This window comes from Anoplopoma fimbria, chromosome 13 (genome assembly GCF_027596085.1).
Source record: "Anoplopoma fimbria isolate UVic2021 breed Golden Eagle Sablefish chromosome 13, Afim_UVic_2022, whole genome shotgun sequence".
Classification (NCBI taxonomy): Eukaryota; Metazoa; Chordata; class Actinopteri; order Perciformes; family Anoplopomatidae; genus Anoplopoma; species Anoplopoma fimbria.
Window position 1 is genome coordinate 2,215,134 of NC_072461.1, and position 27,929 is coordinate 2,243,062.

Consider the following 27,929-nt stretch of genomic DNA (forward strand, 5'->3'; position numbering starts at 1 on the left):
AGAAGTTTCAAGAAAGACCAAATAATCAAAATAGCTGATACAATCTGAGGAAAAAAAAAAAATTCAGCTCATCTCACTTATATACTCATGATTCCAGCAAGAGAATTTATTCTTAATATAAAATAACCATACTTTTCTGAAAAACTTTGTTTCGATCTAGAAAACAAAGAAGAAGAAAGAACAGATAGACAGAAATGCTAGTTTCAGCACTTTGCGGATATTGTCACAACCTTAAAATAAATCAGTCAATTACAGTATAAAAAGCTTTATCGCTCATAATCCAGTTACAAGAAAAGGGGACTGAGAGAACTAGCTTCTTCATGTCAGTGTCCTCATATTGAGCAAAAAAACAGGTTGAGGCGGGGGGGGGGACACTTTGGCAACCTGTGCTATCAGAACACATAGTGGGTACAAAGGAACTCTTGCGATCTTTCTATTTGGCCCTCATGATGAAGGGAATGAAATGTACCCAAGTCAGTATTGTGAACACAGTTTGAGGGTAAAGTATGTTTCCTGTATGAGCATACAGCTGTCAGTCACTGGTGCAAGTTTGATTTAGTTTTTAATGTTTTTAGGTACTGCGTCGGTCGTTGCATAGCTCTCTGGTGTTGAACGGGACAAAATGGCAGGTGGGTGGGGATGGGCGGGACGATTGGAGGAGGATATGACGGAGGGGTTGCCATGGTGATGAGGGTGGAGCATGCTAGGTCTCCTCTGCGCTGCACTCCGGTGGAGGAGACTTGACGGGAGGATGGGAGGATGAGAGGAGAGGAGGAGTGCAGTACTACCTGTTGCTGTTGGACATGGCATACTGAGCCTGCTTCTGCTGGAGGAGCTCTGTGATGGCCAGCAGCTTTTTCAACACGTGCTGCAGAGGGGAAACGGGAATTAGATAAAGCTTCTGAAACAGAACGCCATCAAACTCTGCATATCGTCAGACTCGGACCTGCTGTGCCCCCCTCTCGTTGCTCAGCGTCCGGAGCTCGTCTGAGTGCGTGACACAGAGCTCATGCAGCGCCGCCAGGTCCCGGGACAGATCCGTCCTAAAGTGCTCTGTGGCTTCAGGGAGGTCAGGGACGTTCTTAAAAACACAGTGGATAAATGATATAAGATGGCAGTCAGGGTAGGCAAGGATTTGATCAAAGGGCAAAGAATGTTACTCACCCCCAACTCATCCAGAAACATGATCATCCTGTGTTTGTTGTTTTTGATGAAAGGGTTCACACCCTCCATGTAGGGTTCCTGGTTCAGGATAGAGAAAACATCTGTAGAATAAGTCTATCACAACTTACGTCAGACGTAACAATTACCAATGCAAATTACTCCTATGATGTACAGCCACTGTCAAAACGATATTTCTTCTGCATGCTATTGTTTCAAGTACATAATCCACACCTTAGCACCGAATTCCACCAGGTTGGCCAGGTTCTGGACAGACTTAGCCACCAGTGTGAGGGTCCTGCCTGCTGCTGAAGATGGAGGGTCTGCAGGAAGAGCGGGGTAGTACAAAACACACACTGTAACATGTCACATGGCAAACGGGTGGCTTCTTGCGGGCTTTTTGACAGATGCTCACCAGCAATGATGTTGAACAGTCTGGGGTTGAGGATGGCAGGACAGATCAGTCTTAGAAAGACAAAGCCACTGGAAGAAGATGGTTGAAGTAAGTAAAATTGAATAAGAACAAGCACTAAATAACACGCTAAAGCTTTAATACTAATGGACGGTTAACGCAGACAAAGAATACGTTGACGGCTTTTCATCTCTCAAAAGAAGTGTGTCCAACATGGATTACTTGTGTTTCTTTACCTTACAACTCTTGTCCTCATGGTGGTGTTAGTAGGCCACTTCTCCTGCACAGACTTCTGCAGACAGCCATAGATGAACCTCAATGTCCTGAACGGGTCATCAAAGAGAAAAAAGACTGTTTAATTAAGGTTTAATAGAATTTCTCTTTAAAGCCAGTTTGAGTGATCTACCCACAGCACAGGAGAACACTGTGTGTAAGCTAATGTGGGTTCGTTTCTTACGGTGGTAGGATCTCAGCAGCCATGAAGATCTTCTCCACCAGCTCAGACAGGATGTTGAGGAGGTGAGAGAGGTTCAGGTTCACATCCTCATTCTTTTCCAGTTTGGAAGGGTTCAGCTTCAAAGCAAAGATGGAGAGTGAAAGAAATGGAGGGAGGTAAGAGAAACAATAAATAATGAATTGAGATTATTAAATTCAAATCCACAATGCATGATTGATTATAAAAATCATAGTTTCCCAATCTTATTAGACAGTAACATGCATCACATGTTGCATGTTATATCAGTTGTAGATGTGGATCAGCCACTGATGAATGCATTTGTGTTATTTCTTATTTTTAACAGAAGAAAAGTTTAGAAAACAATAGGTCATAGTTATGTGTTTTTAAATATTCATCGCAACTAAGGCTCACACAGCACCCTTGAGACCTCGGTCATGCCGATGCTGTGTTTTGATTTGCATCTACAGGCAGGGAAAAATACTTAAGGGACTTGTATTATTGTTTGCATGAGAGAAAACTCTTTGTAAGTCTTTACCTCGCAGGATTGTTTGCTCTCCATTATCTTGAGGATGGTGTCTTTGAGAGCGTGGTGGACAAATGGTGTTGCTGTGGCCTTCATGTACTGCTCCATCAGTGTGCTGGCCAGTGTGGTCGCTCTGAATAATGTTGTGGCTTCATCTGGTGGTAGTGCACAAGCAGAAAAAGTTATGCAAGTGTATGTGCACACTCGCATGGTATTTCTAAGCTGAAGTGATGAACAAACCAAAACAATAAAGCTGAACCCTGTAGAACCCTGTAGAACCCTGTAGAACCCTGCAGACTGAGGTGTTGCTACACAGAAGGATTGCAGCTTTCAGCACCCGTTTACATAACATTTACACGTATACATTTTATTCAACATTAATGCTATCCATTAGTTTCTACATTGTTTTTATTGTTGTTATTGCTTGCTTTCTTACCTTCCACGTTAATCTCTCTGTCATTGAGTGTCCTGAGTAAAGGGGCTTCATCCTTCTCGTGTCTGAAGATCCGCAGTAGGAGGCTTGCCAATAAAGTGCGGTCCTGACCACACACATTGGCCAAAGCATAGATAACATGGAACTCTTTCTGCAAGATCATCTGCACAGGACACACAACAAGGATATCGTTGTCATTTTAAGTGAATAACAGAGAAGCGGACAGTAAATGGACAAAAATCAAACCACTTTTCAGGGGTTCAGACCTCTTTGAACTCGCTGTACTCCTCTTCGGGCATGATCTTCTCCATGGAGTAGCGGGCACGTACACGTAAAGAGCCTGGCTCGATGCCCTTTAGAGGCACGTGGGAGCTTAGAGGGAACCACTCATCAATCATCTGGCCCTTCTGCAGACGGTTCAGCTGGCAACGCATGAACACTGAGAGGGAGAGAGATTGAGGTGTGAAAGGGTAGGAGAGATGTCAGTTGTGAAATGAAATGAAAGGAGACGAGCTGAATGCAGAGACTTATATTTGTTTTAAAAAAAAAAATGTACTTACAGATGTCACTTTCTTTGCTCTTTTTTGTTTTGTTGCTCAGGCTGATTTCAAATCGGTTGATTTCACTCGACAAATCACTGAAACAACACATACATGCATTTTGTTATTCTGTAAACAAGTATAGAAAATGTTATTTTTCTTAGCAAGATGGATTGCTGGAAATGTGAGGAGGATAAAATACAGAGGGATGAAGAATCCAGGGCAGGAAAATATGCATACAAATATGTGACAGACTCACTCAAAGATGAACTCCTCTGTGAAGACGGGGTTCTGCCCCTCCCTAGGGTGCGTTTTTGCCACTTGGACGCTGTTCAGGTAGATGTTACAGTAAGGGCTGGCGAAATACTTCACTGGCAGCTTGTGGGCCTCCTCCACATACAGCACCAGGCTGCTCACCTGGGAGAAGAAAGAGAAAAACAATTCAGCCCACGAAACACACATTTGCATTACATAACAAATATATGAACGGGTTGCAATAATTGCTCAGCATTTTCAACAAGGTTTTAATTAAAAAAAATATACAATCCAGTGAAAACAATAAATGAACTGAACAGTTCTGATAATGAAAAAACACGAGTTAGAGACGGTTATTCAATCTGCACTTGCTGTCTTCTCCAGGATTTCCCTTCACAATAAGCTTCTAGTGGAAATCTGTACGTCTGGTCCCACAGAGAATGTACGACATGCATAGCCTTCACAGGTTTTTACCCGAGAATTGCTTTTTACTCATTTGTTTAATAAGCCACCTAGAGACGTCATTAACTAAAAATAAACCTTATGAATTGCATTTGAAAGTAAAACAAAACATGTTTAAGGTATCGCCAGGCATGAAGCTTTCAAATTGATAATTTAGGTTGAGCAAAGTGTGGGAATGGTGAAATTATGCAGTAACACAATTACATTTTCTTACAATGGCAGTACACTGACCTAGAACTACTAAAGGTCCCCTGGTCTTTTCTTGTGTTTGTTTAAGTAAAAAAAATCCCTGATTTAGATATTGAAATTGGTGAAGCCCTTCTGTGTGACCCTGTTATAGTGGTATAGTTATAGTGCTCAATACGTATTAATTCTGAACTTCTAATTTTACAGTTATTCAGTGCTGGTGAACTTACGCATGAATGATAAATACTTTCTTTACTGGCTTGTTAGATTTGATCACCTACTGTTACTACGTTGTCTTTATGAACACACACTAATGGCTGATGGAATATGTACCTGTCTGAGCCTTTTGTTAGTAGTCGGCTGAGTGGTTTTCCTTAAGTTACTGCAGAAAGTTTGAAGGCATTTCATCCAATCCTGCAAAAAAATATAAAAGAACACTGTCAGAACATTTTAAAACACTGTGGTCATGAGCTCTGTCTCTGGAAGAACTCACAACACTGTAAACTGTTCACACGTTTTGTACTTTTCTGTGTCTTTCAAAATAAAAAGGACTGGTTCTTTGTCACATACATAGGTCTGATTACCACTGTACCAAACTACCCAGTGTACCTCTGTATCTGATGAAGAACCAGTTCAGGTTGCAAATGTATTTTCCTTTTCTAAATAACAGGAGCAGTTTGCAGCGTTTAGAGTCATTTTTCGAAACAGAGCAAAAACTTATAGTTTTTTGGACTCATTTTAAACGCATTGAAACAGATGTGCACTGCTCCTACCCTGTTGATGAGACAGGTATCAGTGTTAGGGTGCTGCTGACCCTCTTATTACCTGTGCCTGCTCTGGAGACTCCCCCGCAAAGTAGAATATATACTGTTCCTCACTAAAGTGCTGTACAACAATCTGGAAACAGTGTGGCCTGAAAAAATATAAAGGAAGAAAGAAGATTATTAATTACTTTGTACAATATGATACATCGTTTTAAAGATATGACTTTTCATGTGGTGTCTGGGAAGCTCATTGAGAGCTGAGGGACAGGGATTCCTGCCGGCTTTATTGAATTTAACTAAGAGCATTTTTTTTAACATCTCACCTGCCAAACAGACTGTCATGCACACCATACACGGAGCACACACTTAGGTCGATCAGCCCTTTGGGTTTGGTGGCTCTCTTTTCGCTCTCAAAGTAGATGAGCTGGGCATCGTTACCCTCCAGGATAAAGTAAAGGTTCTTCCATCTTTTGCCTTTGCCTGAAAGGGACAGGAATCATTAAAAATGATTAGTAATTATAATTGTAGATCCTGACTTACATGACCACAAGACAAGATAGGGAAGTTAGTATTCATGATATTACAAGGGGGCTGATGAAAGTCCTTGTTAAAATGCTATACAAGACAGATGTCACACTTACCTTTGTTGAACTGGAGGTAGCCTTTCTTGACAATGTTTTTGTAGAAAGCGTCTTTTGTTTTCCGTCTGATAGTGTTATAAATTTCTCTCCCATCCACTGTGTCACTAAGAACTTGTTCCTGGTGCTATGGTAAATACACAAACAGATCAAACCATCACACAACCATCAAATCAATTCCATTGAAAGGGGCAGCTTACATAACAATACTTAAATTGAGTGCTATATCTGCTGCCCCAGAGAGATGTTCTAGATTTTGAGGAAAAACAAACAGGAAAATGTCTGATGCAATATATTTCCTTTAGAATATACATTTACAGTTCAACTACACTGGCACTCAGGATTTACGCTTTGTCTTAACTGGTATGTGTTTACATCAGTATTTGGATACTCTGCATGGCAATAAACATGTTAGAAATGTGAGCATTTAAGTCTTATCAAACTCCTTTAATTGTCAAAAGTAATTCCATTAGGTAAAACAGATAACGTCAAACAGGCTCAATAATGCTTAAATACATTTGTACCAACCTGCACTGAAACTGGCTCTTTCAGGTTGTAGCCCTCAACAATCTGCTCTTTCTTGTAATGGTCGATGATGTCATCAACACTGCAAGTGAGAGAGTGAGAGCAAACCAGATCCAGCATATCAGTAATTGTAAGTCAAAATACACATTATAGGCTAGCTGCAACTTCTAAAACGTTACATAGGCATTTCATCTTTCTTGATATTATTATGTTGTAACAGGCAGGCACTTTGTCAAACGTACCTGTTGTAGTACCTCCCCCCCATCATGTACTGATTGTTGGGAGTGGGGGAGATCTTAAACCTTTGGATGTTTTCATTGGTGCGAAAAAAGAGGGAGTAGTCCCCAGGTGTGTTGTCTGATGGTCGGACTAGAAAACCGCACACCTGGCCAACTGCAAAATGAGAGGGGAAGAAAGAATCAGAACGAGTAAGAAGGAGAAGGTTTTAGTGCATGCTCAGCAATATATTTTGATAAATGGACTTCGATGTTCATAACTTATTTCTGACAAACTGAACGCATGACAAGGTAGCAAGTGATTAATAATGCTCGCCTAAAAAAGGCAAAGAGGAATGGTACCTGTCATCAGCAGGTTGTAGGCCTCTTGCTTGGTGATCTTTCCATGATACCAGCTGTTCAGGAGATTGAATGAGAGCAACAGGAAAGAGAGGGGCATACAATTAAATGAACTCAATCAACAAACAGCAGACATACAGTAGAACCTTCTTACAAAGCAAACTAGGTTGTGTGAATTGAGGCTAGCATAGAGGCTGAAGTGACTAGGTTAGATAATATCCTGTTGACTAATAAGTGCAGCATCACAGATAATCATATCTTAAGAGAAAAGTACGCATGTGGACCTTAACATCCTGCTTAAATTTTTTCTATTGATCAGATTAGTAATAAAAGTGAGTTCAGTGCAACACAACTTACGCTTTTCCCTCATGTGGATCCTCCTCCCGTCCCTGAAAAAATATCAGAAACCAAAAAAAGTCAAAACTCCAACTCTAATTGACCAACGAGTGCTGTGTTTGTGACATTTATGGACTGTTATGCTGTGTATATATATATATATATACATACATCATATCACTACCTTTGGTGCTAAGCTAATGCCATTTTGGTATGATATACTGTAGTCATCTCATTTTGGTTTCCTTTGATCCACAGAGTGTAATGTGCAGATGCAAATCATAATTTTGTCTTTATTCCTTATAATTTTCTTTGATGTTTTGATACAGATCTTCTAAAGAAATAGACATAACCCTCACATCGTGTGCTGTACTTACCACCTCCTCCACCAGATCCTCCACAATGAGGCCCTGCTCCTCTGTGCGAACATTGGTCACCCACATCCAGCCGTCATCCAGTTCATTGAGAACAATAAACATGTCCCCTTTCAGGAAGCTGAAGATACAAGTAAGTCAAAACGGGCATTAAGAGAAAGTGATACCATTGTGACATTAAGCAGATTGCAGGAATAAGGCAAAACAATAAAGACTGTAAGCTCTGCGATAAATATGTTGTTATAATATGACAAACCCAACTCTCACTGTCACACTTTTGCTCTGTCGAGGCATTGTAATCTGGATAATGTGAAATAAAGAAACTGTCTGCTGTCTGTTTGGTACACATTGTAATAGCAGAGCACTACCAGCAGGTGTCTCCTCTGACTCATCACATTGAAGGTAATTGAATGTCTGTCTACTCCTTTAAGCCAGTGGCTTCCTGGCAGACTCATCGTTGAGGTTGACTTTAGACAGATGTTGATCAGATTTAGGAAATCGGGGATAGCTGGGATAATCAGTAAGTGTGCCTACTGCAGCTTAATGACAGGGGCAAGTCTGTTTTTCAACAACAAGTCAGACGATGTGCTTTCCAGGCTGCTGTGAGAGGAAGAGCATGCCTGTGACATGCCAAAAAAAATAAATCTAAGGATTACTAGGCTGCTATTTGGGAGAAATACAATCAAATACTATATTTTTTAAACCCAGGGAATCATCAGGTATTGTCTGTGTCTCAAAGATTGTAGATCACAATTATGAGAATACGACTGGATGGATATGAAAATGTTAGACTACAAGTTTTTGGCCAGGCAGTCATTGTAAATGAGAAATGTTTCTCAATTGACTTATCTGGTTAAATAAAGGTAAAATAAAACACAAAATAAACAACAAGTAGTATCTTGTGGATAGTTACAAACAAAGACTTACCTGATCTCATCAGTATCTGGCACTTTGGTGTATGGTAGTATGGCCCTAACTCTCCTCCTGTCTTCTACAGGCTGTGGAAACATGCACACAAAGAATAAAACTCCCATTCTTGGCCTTTACGTTCAAAAACCACATCCATGTGAAATCCCCCAATTACTCCACAAAATCAAGTATTCTACTACAACTCCCTCTGGAAAATATCACTCTCCACTAAAAAAAAGGTAATTAGCATCAGCTTTGCCTTAAACAGTTCTGTATACTGCCTGAAAGCAAAAGAAAAAGAGCAAAAAGGAAGAAGTGAAAAAATACGCCATTATAAATTGAGCAAGTGGCTTATTAAAGAAATCATGGCTGTCTTCAAGTTACCACAAAGAGCTAAATACCTTCCACTCATCTTTCAACCCTCAAACATTTAAATCAGGTTAAAGTACTTTTTCCAGACAACATTTCATGAGGATTAATCTTAGTTTTGTATACCTCACGGTTGATTGTTACAGTGTTTGCATGAATTTGGTAAGTTTTATATTACGTTTTGTTTGATCTCTGAAAAGGTTAGTTCCTATTCCAATTCAAACAGCACAGGAGACTAGTCAGAGTGATCCATTGCTGAAAACAACAAGCTACCAAAACGAATAGAAGATGTGTGTTGAACAAATGTATTCACCCATAATCTAGTGAAACTAAACTTTTGAGTGTGTAAATTTGACGTGTGTGTGAGAGAGAGAGAGATAGAGCAAGTCCTGCAACCTTGTTACTAAGTTTGAAAAATGAAACGTGTTGTTTTTTTTCCACAAAACCTTTCTGTTTGAGTATATAGAGGAAGATTATACAGGAAGATCTTACGTATCAAGACTGAACTTTTATTATTAAAGAGAATTACAATACTTTTATTTTCTGTAACTAAACAACCAAGTTTTCTTTCTGTTTACACTGGCACCTGTGCAATATTATGATTTGTTTTCAGGCGTCTTAGTATTGATTGAATTCAACGATGTTGAAACACCCGCGTTAAAGTAGATCGTTTTTATTTTAAAACCCTGTTTCGAAGAAAAAATGTATTAGTGTGGATGTAACCCTCAAAAATTAAAGATAAAGGCAATATTTTATATAAAACAATTTAAGCTCAAATCTTATAGAATTACCTACTGGGAATACCTCGTATTTTTTAGACAAGGTGTAATTTGCAGAGGAAAAAACAATCAAGCAATAAAGAGTTAAGAATTATGTAAAATTGGAGGGGAATGCTGCAAAGTTTCAAATATACCAGAGTTGACCTTTAACATGTAGTATTATAACATACTGTATACTCCCAGCCTTGGAGTCAGTCTTACCTCAGGGGGCGCCACTGGCGATAGCAGTTTCTCTCCCTTTAGCAGGCATGACACATAGCTGTAGTAACCAATCAGGTCTGATAGAGAAGAGAACCGCCGCCCACCAATGTAATAGTCCCCACACATGGCGATTATCCTGTTGCGAGAAAAACATAATGATAAAAGACAGCACAGTTAATGTCTGTTCAGTGAAGGAAACTTTGATTTATTTGACAGTGAAATTATCCATATTGACTGGGCAGCGTCAACATTGATTTTCATCAGGGCTCCTACACCACAGATGAAACACAACATATAAACTAAGATATAGCATACAACTAAGCATCTGTGGCACAATTCTTCAATGAAAATAGTAAATATGTATCTAAAGAGGATTTCAAACAGTTAGAGAAAGAGAGAGATGGACGTCTTCCTGTTGAATCCAACTATCATGGCCAGGATGTTTGTAATTTGTGACTGAAAATCAGCGAATGATTACAATGGTATGATACAAGTACTGCTCTAAACCATATCCCATTGGAGAGTCTCTAATCCTAAGCCTCTGCTCATCAGTTGAGTGGATCTTTGATTGAGGGTTTATTACAAATGCACTTGTGTGATTACTCATTTGCTGCGTGCACAATCTAAGAACATCAACCTTTTGAAGTGTAGGTGTCACGCAATTAACCTTTTGTTCATAATTCCCTTACAAAAGGGCTATCTCTTCCCAGCATCAATGACATCATGGCTCCACACTAAATCGACGTGAGTCAAGTAGATGATGTCATTGTTACTTAATTAGAGAAGTGCATTTTCTGGAGGAAATGCCCACAATTTTTCAGAGCACAAACCATTTTGCTTTCTCGAGCGTAAAATAAGGACCAACGGCTCAAGCATGAGCAGTAGAGTAGTAGCAGGAAGTACTGTAAAATGTTACGAAATTACAGTTTAGCCAAAAACAGCACAATGTACTGGGCAGATGCGCCAATAAAGGACACTGACCACATCCCCACATTGAGTCTTTAAGCACTTATAGTTGGTAGCAAACACACACCAAGGAACGCTGAAACCTGGGTGCTACCTGTAAACCCCAAATGTTATTTTCAGTAGCATGCTTATTGATCTATAATAAATGCTTCCACTTTATCAAACCCCATCTTTGAGTAAACCACATTTAAAAAGCTAAAAAAAATGTATAAGTAAATAAGTAAGTAGAGGATGTCACATTGTTTGCTCTTGATCGGAAAGAGCACATTTTCACCTTTTATGTGTGAGCTGCAGGGTAAACGTATACTACTACTGATTATGACATATCCATTGAAAGGGAGCGTAATTTGTTATGCCTACTCTTTTTACTTACTTACTTTTTTTATTGACTTTTTTTATTGACTATAATGTTAAATACCCCAAGGTATCGTTTGCTAGACAAGTGTGCCTTCTTCATTCTTTTACTTCAGGTCCAACCACACACACAGAAGTCTTCTGCGTCACGCTACACATGCAGAGTCATGGGTTTCAGCAGACATCTAAGTGTGCTGGTTGATACACATAAAAACATTGTTCTCAAGCTTTGCACTGTGTCTGTTTGAATGACTGTGACACAAATGAGCTGAGCTGGTCAACAATGGCACCAGAAACCACTTTTTTTAAACCTAAATGATTATCAGCTCATCTCTGAGGTTGCTCTATTGCTGCGGTTTCTATGGCTCTCTGCCCTTTTTCGTTAGAATGTAATAAATAACTTCTGTACTTCCCATATCCTTATCTTCTGCTTGAGGGTGGCATGTTGCTGGCTTATTGTAAAATACCAGTGGGTTATATTTCACCTATTATAAGGACTCTATAGAGAACAGAGATACAACAGTTCATGTCAGACCAAACTTTTCTGGTTATTCCAACCACAAAGCTCTCTCAGTTGTAGGGTATGCTAGACAGGTCAGCTAACCCATTGTATCGTCTATAACTGGCATGGTAAACACAGATGACACCTTGGGGATCCTCACATTATCCTTTTGGTTTCCTAGGTAAATTATAGCATCAATGGAAAAACAAATGTTTATTGGACAAACACTTAGTCAGCATTGTGTAGGCCAAGTCGGGTCAAATAAGGTTACATCCCTGAAAAAAGGAACTGCAAACATGCTTAATAATTTGCAATGGGACCAACAACTTCTTCCTAAGGCACTAAACATTTAGACTGACTGCAAATTTAAACTTGGCCTATCACTGAGATGAAGTTATTTCTGCTTGTTGCATGTACTCTGTCGTACCTGAAATGGTTGACGACATTGGTCACACTGAGGAAAGACAGGACAAAGGAACCGGGCCGGCGGTCACTCTCCCTGATGAGGTAGCTGCCAGGGTTCCTGGCCTGTCGCAGCCGCTCCTCAGCAATGGTTCGGTCTAGCTTGCCATGGTACCACCTGAGATAGAGAGGAGAAGGAAATCATGAGGACGAGTGGCAGATGGTGCGTTAGTTCAAACTATATTTAGATTCAAGTCTGTTTAGCAGGGAAATACACATTTCTGTTGAGCATTAAATAGAACATAAATCCAACTGCTTGATTGATCACATTTATGTAGAGGTGGGCAAAATGACTGAACATGTTAAACACAATAAAACATAGCAATATCATGCTATAACAATATTTATTTATGTAATTTCAGTTAAATGTAAAGAAACCACTTACAGCTAATACACAAATTGTGGCAAAACAAGCAACAACCTCCTGAGGTAAACATAATAAGAGAAAGAGGAGATTTATGTTTTGAATGGGCAACAGGTTCCAGAAACCAAGTACGGCATGTTCATTTATGAAAGAAATGTAGCCCAATACATAATACTTCAAGAAAATAAGGACACAAATCTATCATCTTTCTAATGATATAGAACAACAAAATTATTTTGAGTTCTCCATAGTCCTGCTTTAAAAAAACTAGAAATAAAAAAACAAATCAAATTGTTCAGAATCGCAAAACTTGAATAAGCACTTCATCAGGTTATCTGAGGTCTTTGACATCAAGACAGACATACATTTCCACTTAAACCTTGTGAACAGAGAGCTTCTTTTCATTTTCAGAACAGAAATAAATAAAATAAACAAGTAAAAGGACCAATAAAAAAAATACTGAAAGAAAATGAAATCGATTTCAGATATGAAGCTCTAATAAATTTGACTACCTACTTTCATCAGAGTTCAACCAAGACAGAATGAGCAGTATTCTCAAATAAACGGAAATCCAAAGCTTTTTTATTTTAGTTTCCAGCACACCATTAAAGTCTTGCTGCTTTATGAATTAAACAGAAGCCTCAGGAACAACACTGGTTAAGCTTTTAGCAGGTGAGGCTGAACTTGACTGGGCCCCGCCAACAGGGGTAAAACATTAAAACACTTTTCCAAATTTAGGCCACTGGTGCCTCTCGAACTGGAAAAAAAACATCCAGCAGTGAAAAGATGAATTAGGTGCTGCAGGAGCTCTTTTCACAGGAGACCTAAAGGACTCCCATCTGGTTGAGGTGAGTAAAGGTCCCAACTTGTTAAGAAAACCTGGTGAAGTCTGCTATCATGGAGTAAGCTGGAGAAGGACTGCTGAAGAGGAGGGGAGAGTCAAGTGTCCGTGAGGGGGCTTTAGGGGGATTTGGGTGATAAGAGCATTTAAGCAGGCGATTGAGAGCAGTTGGAGAGTAGGGCCAAGCAGCCCTTAAAGGACTTGGAAAACAGGGGGAAATGACACTGACGAAGAATTAAACAATGAAACCGAAAAGAAGGATGACTGCAGGAGAAGAACAGGAAAAAGAAGAGCTGGGCACACTATCCTACAAACCAGACTAGCTAGGTTCTTATTGTTACAGCAGCAGAGCACAGTGTGTTAACCTTGATTAGTGGACATGCAACTACACCTGGCTGCTACAAAATAACCTCTTTACACAAATCATACAGCTCAATTATAATGGATAGCAGCTCTAACTAATCCTGTGCGTCTCAGCATCCTTTCCAAAAAATACAAAAAATAAAGATTTTCAGCATGATTCATTCTTGAAATGAAAAGTGAATGAATTAAGTAATAATGGATTGATGCGGTCATATAAACTGACATCACCAAACAATTTTTAATAAACACGCTATCTGCCTTTAACTGCAGAAATGTGATGCTGCACCATCCAAACAGGAACGTAACTTCCTGAAGAGGCCAATTGGGCATCTGTTGAGCTGTCGTCATGCGTCTCTGTGACTGGCACAGCTGTGTCAAAGTAATAGTACAGTGATGGGACAGGCCGAGTATTTATTTTTTACCACACCCTCCAAATGATATTCTCTCTCACCAAGCCCCTTTGCGCTGCTGCACATGCATGAAACAAAATAGAACGTTTTTGGGTATCATTGTGGTGCTTCAATAGTGAACTTTTTGGGTATCATTGTGGTGCTTCAATAGTGAACTATGCAGGCCTGTGAGAGCATGCAACTACAAAAACACATTTTTTCAAACAAACTGTTTCTATATATATATATATATATATATATATATATTGATATATTTTTTTGCTAATATCCAGCAAAATGTTGATTCAAACTGATAAACTCCCTGAGGCTGTGAATCGTTCTGCCTGACAGCCTGCTGCTGTTGCTGAGGGTTAGGCTGTGGGTTAAACGGCATCAGCTGGCCTATTTTGGGCTGTTTAAAGTTGCAGGTGAAAATCTACAAAAGGTACTATGAAAAGAAAAAAAAAGTTATCCACCACACAAAGTCTTACCAAGTCCCAAGTGTAACATCTGTGTGCAAACTTAAGTACAGGAAGGTTAAAAGTGCAAGACTGGAAGCAACTCAACAGATTAGCTAAATGTTTATTTTAAGATTACTAAAAAAATAAGGGCTTTAAAAAAAAATGTACAAATCACTACTGCTACTCATTTTACACAACCATGAAGGGCATTGTTACCGTTATAAAGTAATCAAGCAGGCCTAAACCCATGGGTCACTACCAAAAGATGATTTTTTTGTGTCACACAAGAATTAAGTTCATGATTTTAAGAATAATAAAACTATATATAATCAAACTAAGCTCAAACCTGATGATGACATTAACATAAATTATTAAGAATATTGTGCCTAAGATTAGAAAACATGAACAAATAAACTAGAACACCTTTATTATCATACTTCATCACAAATAGGCTGAATATGTAAAAGGTTTCTAACCTAATATACCTGATTTCCACCCCACAAATGAACATTTTTAATACTGTTCTTCCCTGAATGTTACCTTTGATATATAGCACTTTATGCCTCAAATATACGGGGAAATAGAGACCTTTTTATGTCATTCACTGGGTTGTTAAATCAAGCAGGTGCGTAAACTGCATAAACCAGTCTTCTAAGGTATGTTTTCATCCGGTATTGATTATCTCTATTCTGCACAAACAAACTTTCCGCTGGTTTACATGCTAGATGAGGCTTGCTTTGTTGTATTTTTGTTTGTTGAACAAAATATTTTATAGCTATGGCATTCCTCTTTGTCTTCACAGCTGTACACTATGTTTTCTGGGTTGCCATAGCAACCTAAGCTATGTGGTTTTGTTGTTGGAGAGTGCATTGAGGTCATCTGCATTACTTACATAGTCTGGTTGATTTCACATATTTACCACACAACACACACACACACACACACACACACACACACACACACACACACACACACACACACACACACACACACACACACACACACACACACACACACACACACACACACGCACACGCACACGCACACGCACACACACACACACCTCTAATGTCCTAGTGTCTGAACTTTCAGGGAAGATATGGATTTAAAAAAAAATGTTTTTAACTAGTATTTTCAATTTTGTGAAACGAAACATGCTTGGCATTGTACATCACACTTTTTGGAAAAAGCTACTTAGTTCAAGTTTACTGCAGTTTTATATACGAGCTATGATATTCAAAATCTTAAATTACACCGTCCATGATCTGATGTGAAAAGCAGGCAGGAAGGGTGTTACGACTATTATGAGCATAAGCCATGATGGAGTGATAGGATACAGTGAGAGGATACATAGGATACAGTGATAGGATACAGTGAGAGGATACATAGGATACAGTGATAGGATACAGTCATAGGATACAGTGAGAGGATACATAGGATACAGTGATAGGATACAGTGAGAGGATACATAGGATACAGTGATAGGATACAGTCATAGGATACAGTGAGAGGATACATAGGATACAGTGATAGGATACAGTGCTACTATCAGCTTGAGGAATGCCCCGTCATGTCAGAACATGAACAGCGAGCAGCACAGTGACGTCCTGGTTCTCTCCTCTATCGACACTCCACTCAGAGTAAAAGGCATTCATCTCTCTGCATCCAGTTCCCGCAAAGTAAACTATAACAGATTAACTGAAACAAATGGATTGATCTTAATGCATGCAATTGAGGCAACTCGCACGCACGGCAGCTTACTGTATTTTCCGTACCAACCAAGTCAGATTACCTTTTAATGACACCACAAAAAATGATGTTTCAAACTTCTGAGGTGGTTTGAGCGAGAGGAGTTACCGACAATGTCCTCCAATGCTCACATCCCAAACTTAACTTTCACACCAGACAACCATTTAAATCACTGTATTGGGAGACAAGCGCCATAGGCAATCATTTCAGCTGTTCCTGTGAGCATGGTTGTTAGTATGTTAAGTTTTATGCATAGTCCGGCAAATTGTGTCATGCTGTCGAGAACAATATTACTGTGCACTGCCTAAATTGAACATGCCCAAGCCTAGTGAGCTTGGGCATGACGCCAAAATACAGGGCTTAGGCTCCAGCAAGCATGGCAGCATGATTTATTGTGTATACAATCCTTCTGGCTACATTTTAAGGCTGAATGCCGTGGAAAAAAAATTGCATCACAAGAGCTCCGACAAAGACAAGAGTGACGTTCTATTTGTAGATTACGCCAGAAGTGTCGAGCCACATAAACCCTCACTGTGGTTTTCTCACAGTTTATAGCTTTTGATTTAGAAAGTACAACCTTGAAGTGGCACCATGAAGCCACAGAAAGCGCAGAGTGAAGAGTTAAGATTTATTCTTACAGCTGGAATGAGAGATATTTAAGTGAAAGAATCAAACTGCACAAAGATGACCAAACTAAATATTTTGCAGAAAGAGAGAAGCGCTATTCCCACACTGCCCACAATTTATAAATTCAAATAATTTACTTGTATGAATATTCATATAATGTAATCTGTAAACCTGTGATCAGGTTCTGAAACAGAATGGGACACAACTCGTCTAATTTGTATGGGCATATGTGAGGGCATTTCATGCGTGTATGTAATTGGTGTTTTAATTCAATAGGAAACAGTTAATGTATTAACAGACAAAACGGAAATTTGTATAAATAAACTCAAGGATTATAACCAGGACACGGCATCATAGTCTACTGACCAAAATCCTTTAAGCATGACTATTTTTAACATATTAATGATACCTTATAGTATGTTGGGCAGTACTTAATCATTTAATAAGCATTAGGCATTTTTTTAACTGCCATGAATACCAACATTAAGACTTCAGGTGAACAAACAGTCTTCTATTTGTGCCCATCCACTTTATGTACAGCTTTACTGTTACCATATGCTAGAAAAACCTCATTTTGGTTTGCTGGAGCCAAGTCTCTCGGGGCAACCAGACTAACAGGACAGATTGCTGTGACTTGAGTTCGTTGGACCTTGTCTGTCTGTCTGTCTGTCTGTCTGTCTGTCTGTCTGTCTGTCTGTCTGTCTGTCTGTCTGTCTGTCTGTCTCTCAGTCTGTCTCTCAGTCTGTCTGTCTCTCATTAAGCTCTTTTATGAACTCTTTCGCTTCAGTTCATGTCTCTTCCCTTCATCTTCTTCTGTCTCAATAGATGCAGCTGTCCTCAAACATCTCCACAGACGTACTGTCAGCCCTCATCAGTATCAAAATGGATGAAACATTGCATTACAGTACATTACCGACGCAGCTCAGTGGAGCTGCCGGCTTTTTTAAGGGGATATCGAGTACAACATGTTTTCTACACACAAATTGAATGCCGTGTAAACACTTACTTTCTGAAACAGAACCACTATACTCAATTAATCTCACGTATTACCAGGTAGTTACACAGGTAATAGGAACTTTCCTGACTCCTGTGTGTCAGATCTGTGAACTATATTATTAGACAAATAAGGCACATTATGCCATTATCAGTGTTTGGCTATCTAGTTAACACTTTTCCAAGCAAAACATTAAGGACACAAAAACATCTATCGTAGATTTCCTGTGATATTACAACTGAAACGTCAGATGATCACAGTTGGCTGACCGATCTCATGTAGAATAAAGTCCTCTGCATAATACTAAATTAATAAACTACACACACACACCATCTCCGATTTCCCTTTTAAATAACAGTATTATTAACTACAATGAAATCTGACACCTAAAATACATTTTAAAAAACAGTTCATAAGCAGTAGTTATCAGCTCTTTCTGCCCGCCTGTTGTTGGGGAGGCAAGCTAAGAGGTGAGGGGTGATTTGATGCCCCACTTACGCCGAGTTCGCCCTCTGCTGCATCTCCCTCCTGTATCCTATGGTCTCACAAGGTGCACCTGCTCCACTGATACTGCTGCCGGCCAGGCAAAAACTGTGAACTCCAAAGTGGAAAGCCGAGCAAAGGTAGCTCTAAATCCGTACAAGGCATGATGATGATGTGACCCTGCTGCCGCCCTGATACAGTCATCTCCCGTCACTAGTGTCAATGAATGAACAGGAGGACACAGAGAGGCACGTGCACTAAGTTGTGATAACTAATTTAAAAATAATAATAATAATAATTGGAAAACCAATGTCTGGTTCCGTTATCCTTTAGATTTTCAGAAACTGAGGCAAACTAGTCCTTTGCTCCCACTTCATCTCTCTCTCGCTCTCTCTCGCTCTCTCTCTCTCTCATAAAGCCACGCATCACGAGCATGCTGCCTATTGGTTTTTGAAGCAGTGGGACAGCAAGGGTAGGGAGTGGCATCTTATGAATGGATACCCATTTATGTGCTGCCCATGATCCCTCAAATACACAGACGGGCATTAGTGGAAACAAATCGCACAACCTTCTGACCGTCACTGGCCTTATAGAGTACTTTATATACACCTGGCTTCAACTTTGCTTAAAGATTAAAACACACAACGAAATAATCCTCGCTCACCCTCAAAATTTCAAACTGGTTTCAACTTCACACCAAGCATTCTTTCAGTAAATGATCGCTAGAGCTTTTAATGAAAACACAGTGTGGGTTTATGCACTAACCAACCAGGTTTTGATCCCTTAACCATTTACTCATATTTGTGGACTCAAGTTTCCACAATGGAAAATGGTGGAGAGCTGCGGCGGCCTGACAGCAGCTGTGAATTATTTTTCTTTCGCTTTTCACACGATGGACTGCCTCAGTCAGTGCAGGGGAATGGCAACACACAGGGGCAGACTTAAAATGTAGAGAGATTGGAAAGCCCTATCCATACCTCCCGCCTTGCTCAGGTGGGAGATGCATACACACAAAGTGTGGCTACATTTGACTTCAGTAGATGCTGAGAACTATCGTTATCATAAATGCAATAAAACGTAAGGCTGATAAGACCAGCTATTTATCAAAACATTTGGCGAACACGCATAACATAAATTGTTATGTTTGGCGAGCAGCCATTCATCCTCGTCCACTGCAGGTAACGTTAGCGATATCATACGGAGTTTGATATTAAGAACAGGCTAGTAATTGAAAGATAATTGCTTAGCTAATTGCTTAGCTAATTGTTTAGCGGCAACTGTATTTAAGGATTTGGGAACTTTTTGTAGATTGTCAGGCTGAGACTGCAGCCATGACCCAGACCACACCCCCTCCCTCTACCAATGCCCAGCCCAAGTTCCTTCATGCTATCAGCTACAGGGAAGATGACACAGGAGAGGGTGAATGAGCGTCATAGATCTGTTACCCAGTTTATTGTCAAAGCCATACACCTCTTTTAAACAGTCAAAGGAATTTAATTAAAAACTAATAAGTCTGATAGTGTATATTGAGTTGTTATTACATAGTTCTTAATAAGGGGAGCAGCTGTGTAGATTATTTTCTAATTAATTGTCTTTTTCCTCAGAAAAATGACCAAATGGAAAAATAACCAATAAGACTATCAGTAAGGAACCAAACCGAATAGCAGTATCGGAAAGAATACTAGTAACGATAAAATCCTAACGATACACATCCCCAGCAGCCAGACACACAGGGACCAAAGCCGACATCTTGCCTTTCCTGCTGTGAATCAGCGTCCCTGAAATAACATCATTACATCAGTGATAACAGGCTTCACTGTCATCTACCCAAACACTATTTTCCCCCGTGCTTTTGATTTCTAAAAGTGGGAGCGTCACTTCCTGCATAATTTAAAGGAGGCTTTCACACCTGTAGTTTGGTTGATTTAGTCCAGGCCAAATAAAAAACAATACATCGTTTCATTTTAGTTCTGGTCAAGTTCCTTTTCACAATGCCATTTTACAAACAAACCAAGTAAACATAAAGTTATACAGATTGAAAGGTAACTTGTTGATTGCACAGTTGTAATGATTGTCATCCAGCATCTTAAAAGGACCCACATGGGGAAATCCAATTCTGGTAACTGACAGAAGTATATGCAGCACTTCAATGCTTTTGCTTCCAACGTGTATATTTATGTATATTTATACCAGTGTCGATCCGTGATCCGTACGGATTCCTCCCTCGCGGTTTGGTACGCATGTGAACCGTGGATTAGTTACACAGTTTAACATTAACCATCACAGTGTGAAATAAAGTTTAACTGGCAATCGTTATCCACGAATATTCAGTAAAATGTGTGATCAGGACATCGGCATTTATACTTTTCTAGTAGCCAACCTCTGATTATATTATATTGTAAACAAACAATCTGTGTTTAAATTGACTGGAGGAGAGCTGGTAACCATGGCAGCATCGCTATTTGCCAATGAACAAAGTTTTGTTCAGTTCCATTATGATGCGTTCATTTAAACTATTAATGACAAGATTTGTTTCAATCAATAAAAATACAATCTTTTAATTCCTTATCATGTGAATTGTGTGTTTTTAGGAAGAAAGTCTGGCGCCTTGTAGACAAGCTGCTATAATCAAACAACAAAGGGATCTGTATCTGTCAATATGGATAATAAATGATTGGAAATTAGTGTGTCTAAATTAGCTCCCTTATCGTCTTTTGTGATGATCCAATCCGTGATCCGATCTGTGACTCTGATCTGTGACACGATTCGTGAACGTGAGTTTTATAATCTGTTTAACCACAATAAGTAGTATTAGTAAACTGAAAATCAACTGCATGTGATGATAAATAATGTTAGAAAACAAAATCCCCCTTGCAGCGCTGCCAGATAGCTTGTGGGAACGCATAGTGAGAACATCGGGGAATGCACAGAGACGTGCATAAGGCGTAATACTGTGGGATCTCTGTCACATGCTTTTTAATGGAGTGAATGAAATGATAAAGAACAAAGAGTCAGACACAAGCACGGCTGTTTTAACAGACCTATAAATCAAGGAAATACCCACACTAACGTGCTCATATACATGCCTGAAATGTAGACCAATAAGATTGCTTCCTCAACAAATTTCACAATCGGCAGATGGATTTATTAGTGGTTGAGCTTTTGTAATCATGCCAACATCAAATAGCTGCTATCATAAAATCCTCTGCTCTGTTCGTTTGCTTTCACACAATTAATGAACCAGAACAGAATCCGCTTGGAAGCTGATCGAAAACAACCTTTTCAGACTGTCTTGGTCGGGTTGTTCAGTCTGCATCAGGGTTTGATTGACAGCTTTAACACCAGCCTAAACAAACCGTTTTAACCGGGAAAACCAACCACAGTTTGTTTTCAACTAACCGAACAGGTTAAGTGTGAAAGCACTCCAAGCCATCATTTCTTGTCAAACTGAATGTGGAGTAACTTATACAAACATCCACGAGTCAGAAAGCGCATCTCAATAAAATGGAAATGTTCAACAAGTGCCTTCAGTTATGTGGCTGCCCTTTTGTACAAGTAACAATGACAAGAAAAACCTTTATTATACTTGTTTTGCAGGAAGTCCTGCTTGTTGACTATGGTACTTAACATTAATCTGGCACTGTAAAATGTTCTATGCAAAAAAAAACAACGTATTATTCAGCACAACTAAGTAATGTGGAGTCATTCAAACAAAAATCCTGGGTATTGTCAAACACAACTGAAATGCTTCTGAAGATCCTGTTAAGGCCACAATGAGTGGCTCAGTAATCTTGAAAACAGGATGTAGGAGAGAAAAGGCAGGGCAGTGTGGGTATTAGAAGGGCATGACAGGACGTTGCGTAACACAGTGAAAATGCATGGTAACCATAGGCTTTGCCTTATCAATCCACTGCAAAGACCTAACAGTGGGACTGGTATTTCAATCAGTGGGGTCTAGTGAAACAACCCTAAGCATGTGCATCCTTCACTATAAGAGTTGCAAGACTGAAGGGGCAGTTGTGCAACAAGATGCAAACACAGTTCCATATAATCTGCAGTATGTAACTTTTTCAGCCAGGAGTATTGCAGTAATTTCAAAAATGTACGGGATATTACAGGCTTATTACTAATTGCTGGGCTCACCCGTCATCAAAACTGTGCAAAGACTGATCCAATTCCATTAATAAGACCATGCTTTGTTAAAAAGGTGCTGTAACATTTTGGCTAGCTGGAACCATTTCCACCAGGGAATATACATGTTAAGCTATGTGACATGATCCATGTGCCATTTCAGGTTTACACTGTCTCTGCCTTCCTAAACAAAGGGCAATTAGGTAGTGTGGCTACTTAATTAACACCGCCGTTAGAGAGATGTTTCAACAGCCAAGTGCTTAACTCATTCACACAGCCACTGTTCCTCAAATCCATCCTTTCTTTCCCTTGTTTTTTCTCCTTCATCCTACCACCACCTCCTCGGGGAAACCCTTTATAATTTAAAATCCTCACTAATCTTCGTGGAAACTCAAAAGCAACGACTAATTTCCCAACGTGCTGTTTGTTTAAGCTCATGCACTGGGCCGAAGGTTTCAAATGGCAGCACGAACGCACTCTGTTCGGGCCACCTGACATCTTCACTCTTGCCTTTTCGTTAAACTATCATTGGTGTGAAATTCTTATGGCATTGCTGCAGCAATTGTTTATAAATGAATGACTGTTGCACAGAGGCGTGAGTGAATGTGACTGCCGTTTGTCTTTCCGTAGCTCTCACAAACATTTTCACTCTACTGCACTCTGCAAATGTGCCAAGTTTAGCTTTCACCGTCACTGTGCAACACACAGTGGGACCACTTCCAACGGTGTGGAAGTTTTCCACCATCACTCTTCCAACATGTACTTCGCAGGCTGCTAACATAACTCAAAGGAATACAAGATCAGTCTTGGAGCCCGATTACACAGCTAGCTACACAGCTGAAAGAACAAGGTTAAATTCAGATTCATTCAGGGTAGTCAGTTGAGAATGCAACACCCTCTCCTGCCAATGGTATATTTGCCACTGGCATATGCTATTATAGACTCAATGAAAGAAAAAGTCCATTACGACAAAAAAAAAGAAGAAGCATTTCTTGTATTAGACATAGATTGGATGTTCACATACATTATGTGACTCAAGATAAGTTAATTTTATGTCATCAATTTGGCCATGAGATTCACTACGTTGCCTCCAAGCCAAACCTATGAGCTGCGTCCATGACTATGAAACATTTGCCAGAATTCCTGTATATAAGATTAGGCATCATCTGTCAAGATAGCACGACTGGATGAGACAGTAACCTCGCAGAGGGTGCACATATCAGCCCCGTCTATCACAGTGGATCAGTGACAAATCCTGAAGGGGGACAGACCCTCGCCTTAACTGGGTCATCATCTCAAGGCGATGGCCCCACCTTATAACTCCTCTGTAATTGAGAAACCTCCACTAACAGAGGAGAGGATACATGAAGGCTGTATGCCTAGCTCTAAGTAAAGCCCGTGTCTGGCCTTGCTCATATTGCCAATGGCAGGTGTTCTCATGATGAGCCCACTCATAAACTGTTTAAACATGCAGCAATTGACATCTATGTTTTTTAACCAGATGTTTGGTGCATCCAGTTGCAAAAATGAAGCCAGAAAAAAAAAGAAGATAGTAGTACATGACAGCAGATTTTTTTTGTCACTTTCCTTTTACAAATCGACATCCTCGAAAGCCCTAATTTTGATGAGCACCTTCACACACTTCACAACACATAATGTGAAATTGCACACTAATAATGACTAGACTAATGACTAACAAAAAAAATGCGGTCCAGCTTTCCAGTGCATTCTTCACCACTACAAGCAATTCACCAAAACCCCAATATAGATGAAAAGCTTGTGTTGCGTATGAGCCTTGCATAACTTGGTGGAGTAAAGCATCTCAGGGGCAAGTGTGAGAGCGTGAGTAGATTCACATTGACTCTCACCAGCATGTAAAGTTATGCGTGTTAGTGGATGTGGCGGATAAATATTTGACTACAAGACTCTCATTGTGAATCAAGCAACACCAAAGAAAATCAATGCCATTCATGAACAAGTGACAACTGTTCCACTGCATAACTGGCAACCCTGCAAGTTGATAAACTGAAATTCAAGTGCAAACACATGAGGAAGTCTGCCTAGGAAAAACAACTACATCCACAGTAGTACTATGTGTAAGACATTGGATTCAAATGCTGTTCCATTTAGGGGTTCATTACCAGTACAGGCAAGACTGGTGAAATGCTCGCCTTCATCTGTATTCTGACAGGGAGATAAAGGATGGCTCCTTGAAGAAGAGCTGAATCCACACTCCAGGTCCACTCACTTCCATTTCTTACAGTACGAGCGCCAGAAATGACAAAGCTCAGCAGTTCTCTAATGAGACTGAAACAAATGGGAGGGCCGTATTTAGGCTGTTACAACACCAGCACACACTCACACGCGTTTGTGCATGCCTGATAAATTCATAGAAATTCCTATGATTAGAGATGCAATGCTAAAATACAATGCATATGATGCATTTCCCTCTCTCAATAAAAAAAGTTAACATATGCTTTGTTTTATGCTTATCTCACTTAAAAACACAAACAAAATATTTCTCATGCATAATGTCCAATAAGACGGATGACTAGCTTTTTCTCTACACGCCCATCTCTATTTCCCATGTAGCATATTAGCACAAAATACTTCTTGAAAATAACTACAGGGCCGTACTAACAGGTCTTATCGGCTCTAGTGTGACATTAAACTTCCTCTAAATTAAAAATGTAAAAGGGATAATTGCTGAAGAATTTGGTGTATTAAGAGTATAGAGTATTGTAAAAACAAAGTTGACTGGGCCGGATCTGTGCCTCCCCTATAGATGTAGGTGTTCCCAGAACCTTGACCCATGTGAACTCCATACAGAGCCCATGATTCAGGCATAACACAACTCTTTTTGATACAACAGGAAAGGCATATATATATATATATATATAGTTGCTGCTTACCTAGATGACATGCACTGACCTCACTTAGCGTAAAGTCAGCACTTGTCACCTGCAACTCTTCATCGAACCACTTCTCTTTCGCTGCCTCCTCAAACTTTTCCTTCATGGCAATACTGCCTAAAAAAATTAGCTCTCAATGTCATTTTAAGGCTCATGGTGTTAATTGTAAACATATGCACACAATCGTCAATACTGTGCGTGCCGAAGATGAAGATGTTGGTCATAACTGATGATAGCTCCCACAGCAGAGTCGCTGCCCATCTTTTGGCGTAGGCTGAAAACTCACCTCTTCAAGAAGTACTACCCTGAGCCTTCCTCGTAGCACTTATTGCATTCGTATTAGTTTGTTGCACTTGTTGTATTCGTATTAGTTTGTTGCACTTGTTGTATTCGTATTAGTTTGTTTCTGCACTGTACTTTTGCTCTGGTTTATGCTCTTAGATGCTTGTTTAAGAAAGGAGATGCACTTATGACTTCTGGTGACTAGTTAGTAGTTCTCTTGAATACCTATGTTGAATACACTCATTGTAAGTCGCTTTGGATAAAAGCGTCTGCTAAATGACTGTAATGTAAATGTAATGTAATGTAATGTAGCACAAGACACTCTTTAAACCTGCAGGAGTCAACAATAAGTCAAATTCAGACCTCACGTGTGTGACAGCAGGAAGGAAGTGAACACAATAAGAACAACAGGATGCTTGAACGTGTTGATTTACAGGTATCAATGAACAAGACCTGTTTTTTATTATTATTATTATTATCTGAGTATACTTACTGGTTCGTAGGAGGAGCAGAGAGGGGGAACATCACCTCTTCCTCCTCGTATTCCGGTCCATCCTGCATGTCGCTTTCATCCATAGGGCCACCGGGCACCCCACAGCCTGGAGGTGGAGGAGGAGGTGGTGGCAGTGGGGTGAAGTCACCTGGTCCATCCGGGCCTGTTGATGTGGGTGAAACCCGACTAGCTGGACCCTCCGAAGTGGGAGAAGAGCAACTTGAATGTCCACCTCCACCTCCTGCTCCGCCACTCCCTGTTGCAGAAAGCACTGATCCAACCATGTCCCCACTGGACACCGGGTAGGTCATGTCGGGAAGTGAGTCCTGAAAGGGGTTTGAGTGTTGGCGGAGACCTGGACCCTGGTCCTGGTCCCAAATCTCGCACTCTGCTGGACTTGGGACAGAAGGATAAAGGGGCCGTCTCCGGGCCTCCTCCGCCTGCCACCACCCCCGTCACCGAGCCCGTATCCTCGCTGCTGACCTCCGTAGCCATCATATTAGGACACCACGTAGAGGGGGGAAAGCCCAGAAGGGAACCTGCCCTTCCCCTCTGTCCTCACACAACTCCTTCAGTGTTTTGGGCTTCTGTGGAAACAACACCAAAAAGTTTCTCAAAACGAGCTAGCCAAGCTAACGTTAGCCGACGAGCTAGCGTTAGCTCGCTTGGCCGGACTAGCGGGCGTTAGCTTCGCCAAGCTAAGCTAAGCTAACGCTAGCGGCTAATGGCTAGCAGCTCCGGAGACTTGATGAGTTCTTGCTCCTCGTTATGTCTTCATTGTTTCCTGAGTTTAAAGTTACACTATCTCCAAAACCAACATGTAAGAAATGTACAATTAGAATATCAATCTACCGATGTTTCTCCTGTTATTTAGTCCGGACTTCACCCTCGGCGCAGGGCAGACCACTTGTTTTATTGTCACTGTTGTGTTGTTTTTCCAGTGTTGTTGTTTTCTTTGCTCTCGAAAGTTTCCAGCCGTCTGGGATACGAGTCCACAAGCGAAACCTTATCGCCGAGACCCCGGTTGGTCTGTGCAAACTCCCATGTTCGTGAAAGTAAATGATTGTTTCTAAGTTCGCATTTATTTCTGTGTTGCTGCTGGCTGCTCTTTCTCTCCTCCCCTCTCACACTCTTCTTCACTCACTGGAGCAGACACGACCAAGCGAACACAGAGCGGCCCTCCTGGTTCGATCCATGACATCTTCAATCAGTGCTGTGAGCAATGTGACTGTGATCACACTGCTCTAAATACAGCTTCATGGTCACTAAGAGGGTCAGAGAGTAGGTTAAAAGAAAAAAGAAAGAAAAAACTTATTGTAAGTTGCTTTGGATAAAAGCATCTGCTAAAGATAAGATAAGATAATATAATATAATATAATATAATATAAGACATATAAGATAAAAAAATAAAATAAAATAAAACAAGATTATAAATAAGATAGAAAAAACAACAATAACTGAAATATTATATTTACAGACAGAGAAAAAAAACAACTATTTCAACTATTTTTATAACTATTATTGCATGTAATGTAGATAATTGTCATAAGTTATTAAGATAAGATAAGATAAGATAAGATAATCCTTTATTAGTCCCGCAGCGGGGAAATTTGCAGACTTACAACAGCGTAGAGTAAAGTGCACACAAGAGACATAGT

The 27,929-nt window shown here is 40.1% G+C and overlaps 1 protein-coding gene across 1 annotated transcript; it reads right to left on the bottom strand.

The window, feature by feature from the left end:
* Window positions 1–198: 198 nt before the first annotated feature.
* On the bottom strand, window positions 199–27,478 carry LOC129100897 (ras GTPase-activating protein 1-like). The gene is given in 26 exon segments (XM_054610436.1): window positions 199–868; window positions 947–1,081; window positions 1,165–1,242; window positions 1,396–1,484; window positions 1,577–1,644; window positions 1,810–1,896; window positions 2,031–2,146; window positions 2,566–2,708; window positions 2,990–3,149; window positions 3,253–3,425; window positions 3,547–3,623; window positions 3,785–3,942; window positions 4,762–4,842; window positions 5,254–5,341; window positions 5,516–5,672; window positions 5,834–5,957; window positions 6,359–6,437; window positions 6,598–6,748; window positions 6,934–6,986; window positions 7,288–7,319; window positions 7,644–7,761; window positions 8,568–8,638; window positions 9,899–10,034; window positions 12,148–12,300; window positions 26,272–26,633; window positions 26,635–27,478. Coding segments are annotated over 26 exon segments (3,108 nt in total). The 5' UTR covers window positions 26,770–27,478; the 3' UTR covers window positions 199–784.
* Between the last annotated feature and the right edge of the window lie 451 nt (window positions 27,479–27,929).